Below are 20,748 nucleotides of genomic sequence, written 5' to 3' on the forward strand. Positions count from 1 at the left end.
TTAACAACAACAACAAAGCAAACCCACAAACAAACAAAAATCACAAATTGGGAAAATTAAATTTTAGAAATTAACTTAATACAAGGAAATAAACATTTATCATAGCAAATGTCATAGCATTTACATTTGACCAGGAAATGTGGGAGCTTTCCTCTACTTCATGCATATATTTTCCCCAGAGAGCCTTTTATTCTGATCAGTGGGGCATCTTTCTCTCGTATTTTATATGTTCATCACATAAAGCATAATAATACTGGGTTCCCATCTTCGAAGAGCTCAGAATAAAATGGGATAAAGATAGGATATAACTATAAAGCAGGTTCTATGTGACATGAGGACAAGTCCAGACACAGGTGCACTAGAGTAGGGCATCTGGAGAGTTGTTAAGTTTGCATTAGAGAAAGGAGTAGGAAAACATGTGTCAGGTGAGTCAAGGAAATAAAACCACAAGGCAGGTCAGTTTCAGGGAGTAGAATGAACTGGCTGGCTGGCAAAAAGCAGTTATTATGAATAGAAAAGGAGAAAAATTATGAAAAGAATTTAATTCCAAGATAAGGACTTTGCAGTAATACTTCATTACCAAGACTATTTCATACTAGTCATTAGGCAGAGGCGTCATTTTTTAAATTTATTTATTATACATTCTCATAATAGCATTACAAATTAGTTATCCCTTACAACACCCCTCCCCCCTGTAGATTGCTAACATAATCTGCCTTAATCACCATTATAGCTCTAGGAACTAGAATAGGATTCCAGTGCTCAAAGCATATAGGCTGACTTAACCAAAAGTTACTTGCCTACAGCACCAAACTGACAGACGCAGAGCCTTTAGTTCTAACTCAAGTCTGTCCACCTTCAAGACCCTTTTCTAAAATCTATCAAAGGCCTTTAAACAGGACAGTGCACAATGTAATATTAGATTGAAAAAGGGACCAAATTGAGGCAAAGACAGTGTTTAAAACCTTAAGGGTTAGCACTGGAAAGAGAAGCAAAGGAAACATAAAGGGGTACAAGTGAGAGGCTACGAAGAAATAAAAGTGACATTCTGTCTAGGGATTGATTACATTGTAGGAAATAAAGCAAAGTATGTTTAAAATGTTAACATCAGGGCAGGACAACAAATACAGTGTAATTAGCAAAATAAGAGAATTACTTGGCTACTGTCAGTTATTTTTCAAACAATTTTTTTTTTCCTTACCCGGATGTCTTTTGGATGTTCCCCTTCAGCTATCCTAACCATCCAAAGAAACTTGTTGATATCATCACCAGAGTAACCAATAACGCCTCCAAAAATAACTAAAACATAATCTACATCCAGAGTCCTCATAATTTTATAGGCTGCTGTTTCATTCGAAGACATAGCTTTTCCCACCTACAGAATTTAAAAAAGAAAAAGAAAATGAGAATGTGTGCACTAAAATCAAGAATGTGCTAACAATAAATACAAATATATACATTTTAAGCATAAGATGAATGTTTCTCAGCAATTTGATTTATAAGGAATTTGTTTTGTAGCTATGATTTCCCATAAAGTAAATTTACTAGACTTGAGAATATCTCATCTACAGTAACCAATTAACAGCAGACATGTCAAAATCAAAGTACATGTTCTAGTGTTTTGAAAGTAATTAAATTTCATGAAATTAACATTTAAAAATGAAAGCAGGAGGTCTTACAGGAAACAAAATTTCTCATGACCTCATGCCAAGACTGGTTAGTAACCTTTCTATCCCCAGTCTCATTGATGGTAAGCTAGCTACAACAAAGGGATTCATTTGGTTAGGTAGGTTTATCCAAATTCATTTATGGAAATGTAATTAATTTATGCATATTTGTTATTTAATAGAGTGAATAGAATTTGCCTACCTATAAAATACAGCAGATTTGCTCTACAGACCTGGAAATAATTTGCCAAATTTATTAACTGGATACAAGTCAAACATAGACAACTATTTAAAAAGTTTCAAATTTTGCCCAATTTTCCAATGAACTAAATATAATCACAAAATCTGCCAGATATTAACCTACAATCATGGAGGACACTTGAAGTCATGAAGTCAGTGAACACCATCGCTCACTTAATTAAATACATAGGTAAAGGAATATTTTGAGAATTCAGCAAGCTAAGAATACTTTCATAGCATTGTTCCTTAATCATAAGTGAAGCCTGACTGCTATAAGAATTTGGTATGTTTGATTTTTTGTTTTTCAAACTCTTACCAGTGCAATGTGGCTGTTATTCCATGTGTTATTGTCCACCAAAGTAGTTCTATTAGCCATTCCAGCTATCTGATAGCCATAATCCCACCAAGACATCACGCGGGCATGTTCATCCGTATTTTGCCTTAGCCAAAAGTAAGCTTCTCTAAAATCATCTAAAATATTTCTTGTGCTGAAAAGAATCACAATATTTTGTTAAATGAGGTCTTATAAATGTAAAGAGGATAATTTAATGTCTTGAGGTACTAACTATTAAATAATTTCGTATTTTAAGGACGGTGGTGGTCAAAGGCCTCAACTAATAGAACGAATAAACAATAAGTACTAACTAGACTAGCGCTTCTCAAATGTTCATGTGTATACAAACAATCTGAGCATGTTGGAAAAAAGCTGTTTTGTGAACCCATAGTTAGGGTGGGGGCTGATATTCTGCATGTCTAATAAGCACCCAAGTAAAACAGAATATGTAAATTAAGTTCTTAAATTTCAGCTGTATCAGATCATCTAGAGGGCTTATTAAAATTGTCCAATGATTTAGCAGATTTGGGGTGGGATTAAGAATGTGCATTTCTAAAAGGCTTCCTGGTAATGCAGAGTCCAAGGACCATGTTTTGATTTGTAGGGATATTCTAGAAGAAAGCATGAAATAATAATCATTAGTACAGGGTCGCTATGGGTCGGAACCGACTCGATGGCACATAACAACAAGACCCCAAAAAGGGGGTGGGAACCAAAAAATTAAAAAGGCAGATTCTAAGAAGTTTTTATAGCCAAGATATTTTCTTACCCATCATGATTATAAGAGGCTAGTACCACACTTGGACTGGAATAGGCATTGCTTGTGACCCAAGTACAATGGACTGCAAACATCATCAATAGCATCAGCATCAACATGGTGACAATGCTTTTTATATTAGGACCTAATCCTTCTTCAGTTTTTTCCTGTTCAGTTACATGTTTCCTCACTTTACCTGCCTAAAGATACAAAATAACTGGTTAGAGAATTTGATCACTGGACTTATTTCAATAACACAATTATTAGGAGAATATTATTAGTTTAATGCTAAGACTGAGAGATATTCTAGGTAGGTGACACAGCATTTTCTAAAAATCATCAACAAAGACTCTAAAGTCAAACGAGACAACTTCGTTGGGGGACCATATGAGGAAGCTTCAAAAGTTTGTGGAAAAAACATGAAATTTTTGGACAAACTCTTTGAAATCTCCTTGTATGCCTAGAACAGGCATTAACCATAGAATAAATAGTATCTCTAGAAAAACACTGCTTCTAAGTCTAGTAGCCTACCAATTTATTTAAATTAAAAGGGAGACAACGAAACGGCTCTATTCTGGCTTATAAAAATTCTAATTCAGCAATATTTGCCACTTGAAAATGGCAATGTCCAGCAATAGTCCAGAAACTTGGAGGACTTTTGTATAGGCAAAGATAAAACAATTGCAAAACAGTTAATTTCATCAAAGGCAAGCACTTTAACTTTTGTCATTTATACATTTGCACCAAATATAATCCTGCTTTGTTACATGAGAAACTAAGTTCAAGTGGAATTACATTATATGCACCAGTGATCTATTGCTATCCAAATGGACATTTTTAAGTCACTTTATGTCTTTAATTTTATCATCCAATCAACCAACATTTTCAAACATCTTTCAAAATAGCATTAAAAAAAAAATACTATATTGAGCATCTAACTGATAAGAAGAGAGGGCATAAGCATTAAGAATAGCCACACTTGGAGATACTACCCACTTGACGGGGCTTCAATGACTGGATGATCAGAGCTCAACTAAAAAAACAAAGAAGAGGGAAAAAAGAGTAATCTGATACAATTTGATGAACGTGACCTACACCTATGGATGCAGTAGCTCAAAAGAAGGAACTAATCTTTATATCAAGGATGATTCCCACCTTTTCCATACACAGAGTAGAACAGGGATGGGAAACTTGGGCACTGACTAACCAAAATGGAGGGGTGGGGGGGGGCCGCCTACAAAGTCAAGAAGTGACTGGCTTACAAGCTTTCAAGAGGGAGCCTAGATCCAGAGGGTACGGAGGAAGGAAAAGTTTCCACTGAGTAGTATCCAATCTGACTGGGTGGGGCTGATGAATGGAGATGGATAATTGTTATCAGGCCTGACTGTGAAGGATGGAAATGTAAAAGTAGACGTTCTGTAGGAAAAGGAGGAGACTGATTGACTTTACAGTCCAGGAGCAGAGGATCACCAAGGGCGAAGAGTGGAGTGCGGGACCCTACCCAGAGAAACAGTGTTGCCAGAGATGGAGGCAGAGACGACGTGGAGAGATGGTGCGGCTGAGGACTCTAGACCCAGAGACAGAGAGGGGCTGTGTACTGACAACTGGGGGGCAGGCTTGCAGGGTATACCCTTTGTTTGGTTGATGCTGCATGGAGGGGATTGTATCCAGGGCAATGAAACGATATACGATAGAATGAATGTAAAGCTAATGTTCTTCCATGTAAACTATCACAAAATTCACAATAAAACATTAAAAACAATAATAACGACAGCAAACAAACTATATTGTATACAAACCTCAAGCGATAAACCCTTGTACACATGGTTTATATCGCCATTTTTTATGTTATTTAGTAGAGAACTAGGTTTTTACTCTAAAAACTGGAAGAGTATTAATAAGCCTCAAGTATTTAGGAGACACCTCACCACAAAAAAATAATGATTTCTTCTCTGATTACATACTGTTTTTGTACTCTGAGAGAAATGACACATCAATATTCAAAATTTGAAACAAACAGTAGAGACCACAACCAAAGAAGACACAGCTTGTCTAAATCCTCGTTCAATTACATTTCTTAACACGTTTCGTTCTTGCTGTGTAGAAGGATAAAAAAAAAAGCACATAATATTTTCAAAGGCCTTACTTTAGATTCCCCACCTTATCATACAAATTTCCTGGATTTCTTTTGTCATCCTCATCACTGCTATCCTCCACAGGTGGGTTTTCCCTTTTCATGTCATCCCCCAGATAGTGCTCAAAAACATTTGAGAAGGCAATTGCAGACAGCATACAGACGACTGGAGTCAAAGTCAACATCAGACGCACCATCACCCCAGCAAAGTAGACAGCACTGATGGCATACAGAGCAACTGCAAAGACAAGTTCTCTTGTAAGACTTAGGGAAAAAGTGTTCACAGGACACTAAACGAGAGCGTTAATGCCACATAAAGTACACTGAAAAATAGAAAAATGTTTCACAAAGATCTAACTGCTTTAAAATTGATAATATCTTTGCATGTGATTAATAGTTACACTCAGAAATAACTAGTGTGACTACATAAAAACTACATGTCAACAACAGTTTATAGAAATGTTATCAAGACTGAAATATAATTATAGTTCTTCAAGGAAAAACAAATTTCATTCATTATCTGTCAATATAAAAAAAAATCCACACTTAACAGACGAAAACAGTTAAGTTTTTACAAATCCAAACAGGAAAACACAGTACCAAAATCTAGCACAAATCCTACTTTAAGAACTTGTAAAATTACTCACAAAAGGCTTTTTTTTAAAAAAAAAAAAAAAAAAGGAAGCAAATATCTAATAAACACAACTTTCTGTGTATGTGCTAACCACAGATAAAGACTCTTGACATTTCTGGACAAAGACTTACTATCGTAAGGTATTTTTTAAAAATTGTATTTCTGAAACACAGAATGTATTTATGATACCACAGGGAAGTATACAGTTTAACCTGTTGTTAAGTGTCATCAAGTCACTTCTGACTCACAGTGACCCTGTGTAGGATCTAACTCACAGTGACCCTGTGTAGGATCTATACATGTGCAAACTTATTAAATTACCACTAACATCAAAATACAGAACATTTTTATTGTTAACCAGAAGGATTTTTCGTCTCTTCCTAATCAATAACTTACCCTCTACCCCATAAAAAAGTTAATCAACCATTATTTAGTCTTCTACTGCGCTTATTGTTGTTACATTCTAACTCATAAAAACTATGCATAGAGTTTCTAAGGAGTGGCTGGTGGGTTTGAACTGCTGACCTAGACGTTAACAGTCAAGTACTTATCCTGCAGTGCTACACCAGGATTCTAGTCTTCTGCTACCATAATTTAATTTTCTTATACTTAAATTTCATGGTAATAAAATCATATAAAAATGTTCTACTTTATATGGGCTTCTTTTATTTACCCAAGCTGCTCTTTTATTAAGTGCTATATTGTATTCCACTGTATAAACATATCAAAATTTATTTTTTATGACACTGTTGTTGTTATGTGCTGTGGAGTCCGTTCTGACTCATAGCGACCCTGTACAGGGTTTCCGAGGCTTGGTAGTTTCGAAGTGCTGATGACTGATGCTATTTGTTGTTGTTGTTAGGTGCCTTCGAGTTGGTACCGACTCATAGCGATCCTGAGCCAACCTCAGTACTGTTACCACGCTTGAATCCATGGCATTAACTGAGCTTCCCTGTAGGCTCATGGATATTATCCTATCACAGACATTGTTGTACCTCATGACTGATCTGAATATGTTCTTTTTGACGATGAATGCAACTCCATTCCTCTTCAATTTGTCATTCCCAGCATAGTAAAACATGTGGTTGTCAGATTCCAAATGGCCAATACCAGTCCATTTCAGCTCACTAATCCCTAAGATATCGATGTTTATGCGTTCCATTTCATTTTTGACAACTTCCAATTTTCCCGATTTATACTTCATACATTCCATGTTCTGATTTTCAGTGGATATTTACAGTTGTTTCTCTTCATTTTGAGTTGTTTCCAGGCAGCAAATGAAGGTCCCATGGGCTTTTCTCCCACTACCTTTACTCCATTCGCGTTATTACAGTCAACTCTACTTTGAGGAGGCAGCTCTTTCCCAGGAGCATTTTGAGTGCTTTCCAGCTTGAGGGGTTCATTTTCTGGCACTGTATCTGACAGTGTTTCTCTGCTATTCATAAGGTTTTCAGTGACTAAATATTCAGAAGTAGTTTGTCACTCTTACTTCCTAGTCTGTCTTTGTCTGGAAGCTCATCTGAAACCTGTCCACCATGGGTGACCCTGCTAGTATTTAAAATACCCATGGCATAGCTTTCAGAATCACAGCAACTCCAAGCCACCACAGCAAGACAAATTGACAGACGAATGGTGGCTGTTTCGTTTTAAGTGGAAACTGTCACTTTAAATTTCGAGGCGATCTGTGCACATGCATAATAGAAGCCTCCAGGGGTCTGGTGGGGTGTCCATTCGCTCAGGCATCTCCTCTGGTCACCAGAATGGAGGTGCGCAGACCACAAGAGCCCAATGAACAGATACCAAAACAACAATGTCCACACCTCTGTATGTCCACGGTTCTGTCAGGCGTTCGTGGCTGTTTTGATCCTTCCCTCACTTGGTCTCTCAAGATGGCGGTTCCGGGAGAAGCTTAGTGTCTTGAATTAGAAAACAATGGATTTCTTGATTCTGCTACAAATCCCCCTGGCTGGAAGCCTTCCAAGCTTCTAAATATTCCTTTATATGTGGTTCAGAGTTCTAGCACCATCCCCTGAGCCTGCTTGGTCCGGTATCCTGTGTTGTTGGTGACCGAACTCCTCACTGCCTGTCTATCCCATCCGCCATCTTAGAAAAGTAGTCCTGATGACATTAGGAACATTCTAATTGGGGGCTATTACGAATAAAGATGCCATGGGCATTCTTAAATACATTCTTTGGTGGTTATGTGCACTGTCTTTATCTCAGAGTAAAACTGCTTGGTTATGAAGTAGGCGTAAGTTTACATTAAATCTTTTAAAACAATGCATTATCAACATGGTTAGATATAAAGGCCATTTTTGGTGCCATAGGATAAGCACTCAACCTCAAGGTTGGTTTGTACTGTAAGGTCAGCGGTTCAAACTCACTAGGTACCTCTTTGGAAATCCCTTACAGGGTCACTATGAGTCGGAACAAACTTAACAGCACTCTACAACAACAATTGAGATACACTAACAAAGAATGAGTGTTTCTACCTTTTAGTCAAAACTCAAGCAAGTGCTCTCCTTATCTGACTTCCTTCTAGAATAGTAAAACTCTTATTACCAATAAAGTAATGTCACTCATGATCCCAAGGCCCAATACTAGCTGTTCAAGTTGTGGTTCTACCACTTATAGGCTTGTCTGATGCTGTCCACATTATTAAGCTTTATCACACGTATAATAGTCACTGCATATTTCTTAGCATGATTAAATCATTTCGAGTCTTTGGTGTCTAGTCATTTTGTCCATTTTTAATTTGAATGTCAAAACCAAAGACCTGGCTTTTAAATAAAACATTATGTATTTAAAATCTCATTTGAAATATATAAAAATCTATCAATGAAGATGATACTTAATTAAAGGTAATTCTTACAGAGTGGAACTTTTATGTAATGTTATTTACCCTGAAACTTGGATGATAGTTTGGATACCTTGCAAACTTCTTCCTACCTAAATCAAGAGTAATTTGGAAAATGAAGATTATATTGTCAATAATGCTGTAATTCCTAATTTTCACACTCAGGCTATAATAGCATTAACAAGTCAGAAACTACAATAAATGAAACGAGAGAAAATTTACCTTAATATATATTTAGTCAAACAAAGTAAAGCAAAACACTACAGTGAATTAATAATATAAATATGGAACATCAACAGTGCTTTCAAATCTTTTTAAGTTTTTCTTACCAAATACTCTTTCATCATTGATATTTTTGATGCAGAACCATAGGCCCGCTGGGAATGTACAAACAAGAATATGTAGATCAAAGAAGAAAGACACCCATGTTGTAGGTTGATGTTCAGACACTGATGCAATAATTGGAATGTGTATTTTTGCATACCTGGCAATAAAAAAATCAGTATTATTTCAAATGATAAAATAGGAGTGCTAACAAAATTAGAAAGTTATAATTCTCCATTCCTTCTCGCTTTCTACATGTATATTCCAACATAACCAGGTATTACTGGAAATAAATCTCTTTGGTCTGCACTGGTAAAAGTGAAACTATGATGTCCTCTATAAAATCAGGAGAACAATCTTCAGTCAATTATAAAATTCCTAGCTCTGACTTCTAAAAAGAATACCAAAGAAAACTTTGTTCTGCAGTTTATTCTAAATTCAGCACCTCGCAAGTTTCATCAAGCTTCACTACTTTTCCGGCAGAAATACCTAACCCAGTAAGATACCATACTGACGCAATTATTTGTTTGGTAAGGAGACAGTATGGAAGTAGGTTACGAAATAAAATGGATCAGACATATTATTTCTGAGATACCCTGTAATTCCAATTTAGTTAATAAAAAGTTTGGAAAGCAAGAATAAGTATGACTTAATAATCTAACATCATCAGAATAAATGTCTACAAATGGGATTATACTCAACCTTTAGTGATCTCTGGGGTTGCTCTCTCAAAGTGTGTAACTTAATTTTATCTGGTCACAGGCACTTTTGATATAGCATTCAAAAGGTGGTTGTTAAAAAAAAAAAAAAAGGTGGTTGTTAGGTGCAGTCGAGTCAATTTAGACTCAAAGTGATCTCATGTGACAGAGAAGAACTGCCCGACAGAGTTTTCTATGATATCTTTACAGGAGCAGACTGCCTTGGAGCCACTGGGTAGGTTTGAATTGCCAACCTTTTAGTTAGCAGTTGTGTATGTAACCACTGCATCACCAGGATTTCCTTATTTAAAAAAAAAAATAACAACAACAAAAAACAACAACCCATAAACCGATTGCTACTGAATTGATTCCAAACCCTTGAGACCCAAGAGGACAGAGGAGAGCTCCCATAGGGTTTCCAAAGATGTCAATCTTTATGGAAGCAGACTACCACACCTTTCTCCCTTAGAGCTTTAGGTGGGCTACTAGTTGACTGCTATAACCTCTGCACCACCAAGTCTCCATCCTTTATGAAAAGGTACAGTAAAATAAATTGTGGTAGGTTTTATTATTGGGCCGCTTAGGGAGTCCTGGTATGACACTCTGGGTATATGTGATGGATTGCAAGGTCAGTTGAATTTCAAGGTCAGCATTTCAAGCTCACCAGTCGGTCCTTGGAAACTCTATACAGGTCACTATGATAGGAATCAACTGGAAGACACTTAACAAGTGAGTAACAGAGAACAAAAAAAACAGGAATAAGGGAGAGAAGTAATTCATCTTCAGATACTCTCTTATCCTAGGGAAAACATTTCAGATGCAAAAAGAATTTTCCTCAATAATCAAATTCAAAATCAAATCCCATTTATTATTGTTTTAAAGTGCTGTCTGGTTGGTTCTGACTCATAGTGACCCTGTTTAGGGTTTCCAAAGGGGGCTGAAGGCTTCGATCTGCCAACCTTGTGGCAAACAGTCTAGTGCTTATCCTATAGCGCCATACCAGACTCCATTTATTATTCTAAATATTATTCATTATACATTGTTGTTAAGTGCTGTCAAGTCAGTTCTGACTCATAGTGATTCTGCATAGGGATTCCGAGGAGCAGCTAGTGATAAAAAGCCAAACCTGGGCTCTAGCACTCTATAAAACAACAAGTACTGTAAGACACAACAAATACCCTCTAATTTAACAGACGAAAACAGCTAATAAAATTTAGATCTTGTGGTATTAGAAAAGATATTGAACTTTCTTCATATCTATGGTATAAGTATTTATAACGTACAACTTATATTTAACAACTAAAAGCTGCCCATCATAAGGTGAGCAGTTCAAAACCAGCAGCTGTACTACAAAAAAAGATGTGAGTTTGCTTCTGTAAAGATTTAGTGTTGAAAACCCTGTACAGGGTCGCTATGAGCTGGAATCAATTTTATAGCAGGGGTTTAAAAAACTTTGAATAGATGAGAAAAAAACAAAAATTATCTATTAAAACAGAAAATATTACCTGGATGTTCTGACAAACAAAAGTAAAAAAAGATGTTGCCCCGAATGAAACAGATATGGATGACTTAAGTGTTATACAAAAAGTGCATTCAAACAAGCGTTCTTGTTGTCATTATTGTTTAAGTGTCAAGTAGATTCCAACCCATAGTGACCCTGTACAGGGTTTCCAAGACACAGGTAGTGGATTTATACTTCCAACTTTAGGGATAACAGTCAAGTACTTATCCTACAGCACTATACCAGGTATTACTACTAGGGGGAAAAAAAAAAATCAAAAGAAATTAACAATGACTAAACTAGAATATGCAAAGTAATTTTAGAAATGTTGCCCAAGCAGCGGTTAAGATACTGGCCATATAAGAAGCGATAAAGGGTATCTTAATAAACAAGTAGTTCCCAATTTACAATGTATTTAAGTTACAAGAAATCTGAAGGTTGCTGTCCCTGTCCACCCACCTCCATTTTATCATTAGCAGTAGGTACTACATACAGTACTGGAGCGTGTAATTGGCTGAAGTACTGCATTACGCAACTAATCTGCAAAAGATCTCTTAAATTGTTAAAGAAGAAGCCACTTTGAGTAGTAAACTGTGCCTCATCCAAGCCATGCTATCTTTAACCGCCTCATATACATCTGAAAATTGGAAATTAGTAAGGAAGACTTTATGTATTTCAGTTATAATGTGAGCAAAGAATACGGAAAGTACCATGACTGCTAGAATAAGAAACAAATTTGTCTTAAAAGAAGTACAGCCAGAATGCTCCTTAGAAGCAAGGATAGTGAGACTTGGTCTCTCATACTTAGAGCACATTATTAGGAGAGATCACTTACTTGACAAGGACATCATAACAGGAAAAATGAAACATTAGCAAAAAAAAAAAAGGAAGACCCTTGATGGGGTGGACTGACAGAGTGGCAACAACAACGAGCTCAAACATAAAAAGGATAGTGCTGTTCTGTTGTTCACAGTCATTATCAGTCAGGATTGACTGGATGGCAAGTAAAAACAACAAAGAAATTTGCTGATGTTATCATTTCTCAAGTGTTCACTTGCAGTTGTCCAAAGACGAAGAATGGATTTATAAAGACAATGATAATATAAAGGGCAATAATAATAAAAATGTGGGGTAAGGGAAAAAAAAAAAGAGGCATTTGATTTGAGGCCAGAACCGATTTATGGAGTTGCTGGAACAGAACCATCATAACTTGGGGACTATTTGTAATAAGTGGGCAAATAATGTATTTACACTTACCCAGTGTCCCACAGTGAATAAAACCTGCCACTCCACGGTGCAATGTAACCTTGAAAGGAAAAATATAGAGGAAATGAATCTTTCCTTAAAAAGTTTTACTACAGATGAGTTTAAACTAAAATTCAAGTAATTACAGATTTTCTTTTGCATATATCAACATATTTCTGACAGCTGAAAGTCTGATAAAATAAGGTTAATGATCAAATAAAAATAAATATCCACAGTGAAGGCACTTCCAGAAAAAACCAAACACACTGCCATCAAGTTGACTCCAACTCACAGTAATCCTATAAGGACAAAGCAGAAATGTCTCCATTTTTCTCCCACAGAGGTTAGCGGTTCAAACTGTAAACCTTTTGGTTAGGCAACACAGGCTTTAACCACGTCAGCACCAGGACTCCTTGGTAGTTACAAAGGTAATTTTAAACATTCATGTCTTTTACTCCTGTCAATTAGTCCCTCAAGATTTTATGAACTAGGATGGTACATTAATTTGACAGATGGAATATGTTTAGAAAAATTTGCCTTGTTTCCAGGAACAGGATTAGAAAGTAATTTAGAATTTAGAAGCAAACTGAAACTCACTTGGTTGACTGTTTATATATTTCTATGCTATTACATAATTAGAAATTTCAACTACACATACAACAACCATTACATTTCTTAAAAAGAAACTCTATGAAATTAGTATACAGATTCCAGATCAACTGCTTTATAAGCCTTCTACCAAAGTAACAGAGAATGTGCAGACCAGGGAAGGTACACAAGAAATAGGTTAATCTGTAGCTTTGAATTTTATAGTTCAGGTCTCTTATTCAGCAAGAGAAGTAAGCTTGAAAGTAGATTTATCAGAGCATGAAGCAGTACAATTATGTAACTGTACAATCTTCGTAAATTCCATTACTAGCTATAAATTTAAATAAAATAAAAAGTCCTTTTTTTGTTTGGTGATTTGACAAAACCTTGACATTAACAGGTCAGTTTAAACATGACAAAATATATTATAATACTGAGAAGTTACATAATGTTGTGGGATTATATAGAAAACATTTACTGAAACTTGGGACCTAAATTAAAAAACAGTCTTCAAAGTTGAATGTTGACTGGGTAGATCATAAGAATTCCAGAGTGCTCATGAGAATTCCACAGATTGAAAGAATCCAGAGTTATGTGGAAAAATTGCAAAAGAAGACAAAACCCAGAAACATGACAAGTCAGAATCTAGTTCTTTTCTTTGTCTTCCAAAGAAGAATTTGTTTACACTATAAAGATAACTTTTCTCTCCTTCTTTCATTAACAGAAATGGGCAATGTATAGATAAGCTCCCAGATTGTATTTTCAGGATTCCTCTCCTACAGTGTAAACTCCTTTGATCAAGCTTATAAATTTGGTTCCCACTGCATTATCTGAGAAGACAGAAAGATTGGGACAGGGGGAACCTGTGTAATTATTGTTGTAAGAAATAGTAACATCATAAACGTCCCCAGAAATTTTGTTTACTTTTAGGAAAACATGAATAAACATGAATATAAAAAAACGCATGAAATGTATTTTACGAAAGATAATAATTATATATTCTAAAGAGTTTGCTATTTATAATTAATAATACTGTTCAGATTTTAGAATCGTTGGCTAATTTTCTTTGTTACTGGACTTCAAAGTCAGTTTGAACTACAAGGTAACTGGTTTAAACTCACCAGCTGCTCCTTGGAAACCAATAAAAAATGCAATCAGTTATTTGACATACTAGTATAAATGGAACCTGCAGATTTTTGCAAAAGAATAACCTCTTTAGAATAACAGTACAAAGACAAGATTCGCATCCTACAGGTAGTGAACACCTACCTGTGTAAGTTAAATAGATGACACTAAGGAACACAGCACCTGCTGCTAATGATACACCCAAAAAGAAAAGGGTCTGGAACTCTTGTTTTGTTAATCGGTCTCTCAAATACTGCAAGAAAGCATAAGCTTGCAACAGTGCAAAGACACCTAATTAAAGAAAAGAGTCACATAAATAAACCAAGGTTATTTATAAATGCTTATTAGAATACTCTCTCCAATTCATATAAAACACTAATCAATTTATCTGGTCAAAATTTCCTTTATCAAATGACAGCTAACCAATTAAATATATTTTTAAAATATGGTTACACGCTCCTTCCCCTTGCCTCCCCGCACTCAGTTATAGTCTCAATACATGCAACACCAAGCCAAAACAATACTCACTATGTTCAAGTTGATACAGACTCATAATTATCCTATAAAACAGAGAACTGCCTCATAGAGTTTCTGGGGTGTAACCTTTACAGAAACAGTGGGTTAAAACTTGCTACCTTTTGGTAAGCAGTCTAGCACTTTAACGATTATCACCAGGGTTCCTACCATGGACCATAAGGTAAAAAAAAAACAAAAACCATTAAAATGCCCCAATCCTCCACTATCCTCTACTTATAGCCTTTTTGAATTCTCCCTTAACTCATATTTTAGTAACATGTTTAATAATGGGGGAAAAGTAATAAAGACATTGTAAGAAAAAAATCCTAGGATTTGGTTTGCCAAAGGATGAAAGTGATTTGACTGGAAAATTCTGATACACGTGGCACTGTAGTTTAAGCACTGTACTGCTAAACGCAAGGTCAGTGGTTCAAACCCACCAGTGGCTCATGGGAAACCCTATAAAGAGCCACTATATTGATGGCACTTAATAACAAGCACTACATATGGTAGAGTAATAAGATGTGACCTTAATCACAAAATTAGGTAAAATTCTAAATTAGCACAAGAGTATATGTTAAGATATACAAAATTAAAGTAGTAATAGGGCAAAGTATGTAATTGCCAAAATGCAAAAAACATGATAAAAAGCAGGAGAGGTATAACTTTAAAGAAGGACACCCTAACTCATTTGGAAAGATGATCTAAATTTATTTTTTCCCTAAATAAATTTCATTTCAAAATGCTTAAAAAATATTTAAAAATCTAGATTTCATGAAATATAATAAAGTAAAAGTCAGGTGATTATGAGTCAAGTAAACACTGCTTTACATTTGTTCTACATGATTGCATATTCAAAATTACAAATGAATTTATCTATGTTTCAAATCAACACCTGGGAAACTGATAAATAACAGCAAATCAGAAATGAAAATATTTCATCGATTTTTAAATTCTACACATCAGTAAAGAAAAGTTCTTTATTTTTTGGAGCAGCTTAATACAAGAATAAAACTTATGGAACTTCATGCATAAAGTTACATATATACCTATACTTACAATATTAAAAAAGAAGCTCTGGTAGCGTAGTGGTTATCAATCAGGCTGTGACCCTCAAGGTCAGCAATTCGAAACTACCAGATGTTTCGCGGGACAAATATGAGGTTCTTTGCTCCCGTAAAGATATGCAGTCTTGGAAACCCTGTACAGGGTCGCTATGGGTCCGAACCAACTCCATAGCACATTAGCAACATAATATTAAAATGTCACAAATAAAGTAACTATCCACAGCCTTTTTTTGAGTCATGGAACTCAGGGTGAGAATCTGACAAAGTTTACTCACAGATCTCCCATTATATCTTGCTAATTGTGATTCAGATTACTAACAGCAAAGTACTATTTATGTTACGGTGGATAATTATTAAAAAAAGATTCTGTAATCAATATAAAAGCCAATAATTACACTTAGTAGCTAAGGTTAATTTTAGTGAGATGCAACAAACATAAAAATGAAACATTTCATCTAAATTTGCGGAATTGCAAGCTCAATGGTATAGTAAAGCAGACATGTGTTTTTGTTGTTGCTGTGTGCCATCGAATTGGTTCTGACACATAGCTACCCTGACCCTGTACAGGGTGGCTTCTGAGGAGCAGCTGGTAAGCTTGAATCACCAACCTTGCAGGTTCAAACCAACTATGCAGTCTAGCGTTATTAATACACAGCACCACACCAAGAGCAGACATATACTAAATTTTGGTTATACAAAACTAAAATTAGTGCTTGCAAATAACATGGATGAATTATGCGAAGAGAAGCTTTTACCTTTTTACAAACAGTTGTGACTGAATATACACACAATTTGTCACACAGAAATTCTGAATAAAATTTTATGATAGTCATAATTTAAAGTGGTGATGTTTTAAAATCAGCATGACAAAACCTGTTCATTCCCTGAGAAGATTGGCTAATCACACATTTAAATATTCTTTAGAAGAAGGAAAATTAACATTTTTTTCATACCTGCAGCTGCCATGTGTTCACTTGTTCTGATTGGTTGGAATCCCACAAAGGGTATCTGCATGGATAATATTAAACCCACAATGTAGAAAGTGCTATATGCTATAAAGACAAAACAGGGAAACAGAACAATTTACCATTACTATTTAATATTCAAAATATAAATGTATATAAGCATCTTATCTTTTTAACAGAAGTTATAACAAAATTTAAGTATATAACCTAGAAATATCTTCTATTTGATTCATGTATCTGATGGAAAATCCCACATTATATGAAAATTCTCAATTCAAAATATTTTATTTTGTAGAACATTGTTTGCGTCACTTCTCCAAATTGAATTATTTTAATTCACCATTAATAATCATTGGTATATGCCACATACACATGAAACAAATACCATTCTCATTTTTAACTCAAAATATGTATGTTAATAGATACTTATCATCAGAATATATGAGTAACTACTGTCTTAGAAAAAGCTCTCCAGTATTTTTTAAAAAAACAATCTCATTCTCTTTGCACAATACACTACTTATTGGTGGTAGTGGTGGTTGATGGCTGTCAAGTCAGTTCTGATTCACAGCAACCCTATATAGGGTTTCCCAGGTTATAAATCTTTACTGGAGCAGAAAGCCTCATCTTTCTCCGCAGAGCAGCTGGTGGATTCGAAACGCTGACCTAAAGGTTAGCAGCCCACAACATGTAACCCACTACTCTACCATAAATAAGAAATTTTAAACATCTATGTCCAGTTAAGTTTTTTGTGATTAAAGAAAAGGAGTGCATAGACATCAAGTCATAAAATAGCTCTGTTACTGGATTTAGATTCTAAAAAAAGGAAACCTGTTTGCTTTTGGCACTGAGTATAATATTCTCATTTATGTCCATCTAAATGTATACGCAAAATACAGAAGGGTTACATTTGTGTACTAAGAGTTTCTTGAATTGTTTTACTAATTCCTCATGGCTCACTATTAGGAAGTTGACTACAAAGTACGTTATTATTAGGAACCACAATGACAAATTAACTAGAAATTAAGATAAAGATTATAAACAAGTTAATGTGAAAATTATTCTACTTATGTTGTTGTTAAGTGCCTTCGAGTCGGTTCCGACCCATAGCGATCCTGTATAGGGTTTCCAGGGAGATGCTGGTGAGTTTGAAGCGTCAACCTTGCAGTTCAAATGGCTTTGCAGTCTGGCGCATTAGCCCACAGCACCACATAGAATAATATAAATAGTTGTTGACAAATAAGCAAATCTATTAAAAACAAAGCCAGCTGTGGTGTTGTGAGATAAGCACTGGACAGCAAATCACAAGATTCACAGTTGAAACCCACCAGCCACTCCTTGGAAACCCAACACAGGGTCGCTATGGGTGACAACAGACTATACGTCACTGAACAATAATAACACAGCATAATACTTCTCCCTTCACTCATCTTAGATACGAAAGAATGTTTATTTGCTTTTTAAAGAAACTAATTTATAGGAGGTAAATTATGAGTGATAACTTTAAATGTTAAACTGATTCCCAAGACAGTTGACAAGAGTTAACTGAAGATACTGTTTTGGTAAAGGATGGAAAGCACAAATAAATTTAACAGGAAAGACCAATGTTTTTGATTAAGTTACCAAAGAGCTCAAGCTAAGGTAGGCTAAGGCTACATAGGCGACTGCTATAATAATCCAAGTAATAATGTACTTTTATTAGGCACATTTGTGTTGGAATGGAACTACCTTCAATCAAGTAGGAGAATTCAAATGCAATTAAAGAAGTAAATAAGAATGATTATATCCATGTTGTTGTTACGTGCCGTCAAGTCGATTCCGACCCATAGCAACCTTGTGCAGGTTTTTCCAAGGCACAGGTGGTGAGCTGGAACCAACTACTTTGCATTTCAAACGACTTTGCAGTCTGACTCATTAGTCCACAGAGCCACACCAGAACTCCAGTTGTTATTGTTAAGTGCTATAGAGTCAGTTCCTGCCCATAGCCACCATGTACATAGGGTTTCCAAGGAGCGGCTGGTGAGTTTGAAGCGCAGACCTTACAGTTCAAACCGACTTTAAATCCAGAGCCACACCAAGACTCCAACAGGTACTTAGTCACACAATTTGTAATGCTAACTAATATGATTGATGGATCTCCTATTTTCAATATATTTTCTTAAAAATTAGTCTTATGTTACGGTTCTGATAAAGTAAAATCATACAGGCACAATCAGGAGAATAAAAAAAGAAACTAAGTCAGTATGTAACCTTGAACAAGTACTTAACAAAAGCTTTCATTTCCCCATAACACAATAAGGGTTTTGGATCAAAAAATTTAAAGATCTCTTGGCTAAGAATATAAGATCACTAGGCAATTTAGTATGGTGAAAGATACAACCCTGTCGCACACCTTTCTTAATTTTAAACCATTCCACGTTCCCATAACTGCCTCTTGATCCATGTACAGACAGATCCCTTATGAGCACAATTAAGTGTTCCGGAATACTCATACTTCGCAATGTTGTCCATAGCTTGTCATGTATGATCTACACAATCGAAAGCCTTTGCATAGTTGAAGCACAGGTAAACATCTTTCTGATATTCTCTGCTTTTCACCAAGATCCATCAGACATCAGCAATGATATCCCTCATTCCATGCCTCTTTTGAATCCGGCTTGAACCTCTGGAAGTTCTCTGTCAATGTATGATTGCAGCTGTTTCTGTATTACCTTTAAGTAAAACTTCACTTGCATGGGATATCAAATTATTGTCTAATGATTTCCACATTCCACTGGGTCACCTCTCTTTGGAATGGGCACAAATACGGATCTCTTCCAATCAGTTGGCCAGACACTTGACTTCCAAATTTCTTGGCATAAAGGCATGAGTGCCTTCTCTGCCACCTCACTTTCTTGAAATATTTCAATTTTTATTCCATCAATTCCTGGTGTCTTGATCTTTGCCAACTCCTTCAATGCACCTTGGGCTTCCTCCTTCAGTATCATTGGCTCTGATCATATGCTCTCTTGAAACGGCTGATATCAACCATTTCCTTTTGGTACAATGACTCTGTGTATTCCTTCCATCTTCTTTTGATTCTTTCTGCATCATTCAACAATTTGCCCAGAGAATCCTTCAATAATGAAAGTCAAGGCTTGCATTTTTTCTTCAGTTCCCCCAGCTTGAGAAATGCTGAGGCTGAGCATGTTCTTCCTTTTTGGTTTTCTGACTCCAGATCTTTGCACATATTTGACTTTATCTTCTTGAGCTGATCTTTGAAATTTTCTGTTCAGTTCTTGGACCTCCTCATTTCTTCCATTTGCTTTAGCATCTCTACGCTGGAAAGTAAGTTTCAGTGTCTCTTCTGACATCCATTTTGACCTTTTCCTTTTCTATTGTCTTCTTCAACCTGTATGCTGAGCAAACAATCCAAGAAGCTGGGTTATATGAAGAAAAACATGGCATCAGGATTGGAGGAAGACTCATAACAACCTGCAATATGCAGACAATACAACCTTACTTGCTGAAAGTGAAGTGGACTTAAAATATTTACTGATGAATATCAAAGACCACAGCCTTTGGTATGGATTGCAACTCAATGTAAAGAAAACAAAAATTCTCATCACTGGACCAATAAACAATAAACTTTGTCTCTTACATTGTTGTTGTTAGGTGCCATTGAGTCGATACCGACTCATAGCGACCTTATGCACAGCAGAACAAAACACTGCCCGGTCCTGGGTCAAACTCAGTATTGTTGCCATGCTTGAGCCCATTGATGCTGCCACTTTGCTGATCCATCTCACTGGGGGTCTTCCTCTTTTTCTCTGACCCTCCACCTTACCAAACATGATATCCTTCTCCAGGGACTGGTCCCTCCTGACAGTATATCCGAGGTATGAGAGACGAAGTTTGGCCATCCGGTTTTCCAAGGAGCACTCTGGCAGCACTTCTTCCCACACAGATCTGTTGGTTCTTTTGGCAGCCCACGGCACTCTCATTATTCTCCTCCAACACCATAACTCAGAAGCATCAATTCTTCTACGGTCTTCCTTATTCACTGTCCAGCTTTCTCATGCATATGAGGTTACTGAAAATACCATGGCGTGGGTCA

The 20,748-nt window shown here is 36.0% G+C and overlaps 1 protein-coding gene across 1 annotated transcript in view; it reads right to left on the bottom strand.

Annotated features, from left to right (window-relative positions):
* The window catches only part of STT3B (STT3B, subunit of the oligosaccharyltransferase complex (catalytic)), a 132,464-nt gene that overhangs the window by 7,660 nt on the left and 104,056 nt on the right, over positions 1-20,748 (bottom strand). The window contains exons 6-13 of the mRNA XM_006851593.1: positions 16,641-16,739; positions 14,249-14,395; positions 12,404-12,452; positions 8,953-9,107; positions 5,159-5,370; positions 3,011-3,198; positions 2,224-2,395; positions 1,202-1,375 (exon numbers count right to left, since the gene is read on the bottom strand). Coding sequence (XP_006851655.1) covers positions 1,202-1,375; positions 2,224-2,395; positions 3,011-3,198; positions 5,159-5,370; positions 8,953-9,107; positions 12,404-12,452; positions 14,249-14,395; positions 16,641-16,739 — 1,196 coding nt within the window. The remainder of the gene's footprint in view (positions 1-1,201; positions 1,376-2,223; positions 2,396-3,010; positions 3,199-5,158; positions 5,371-8,952; positions 9,108-12,403; positions 12,453-14,248; positions 14,396-16,640; positions 16,740-20,748) is intronic.

This window comes from Chrysochloris asiatica, unplaced genomic scaffold (genome assembly GCF_000296735.1).
Source record: "Chrysochloris asiatica unplaced genomic scaffold, ChrAsi1.0 scaffold00030, whole genome shotgun sequence".
Classification (NCBI taxonomy): Eukaryota; Metazoa; Chordata; class Mammalia; order Afrosoricida; family Chrysochloridae; genus Chrysochloris; species Chrysochloris asiatica.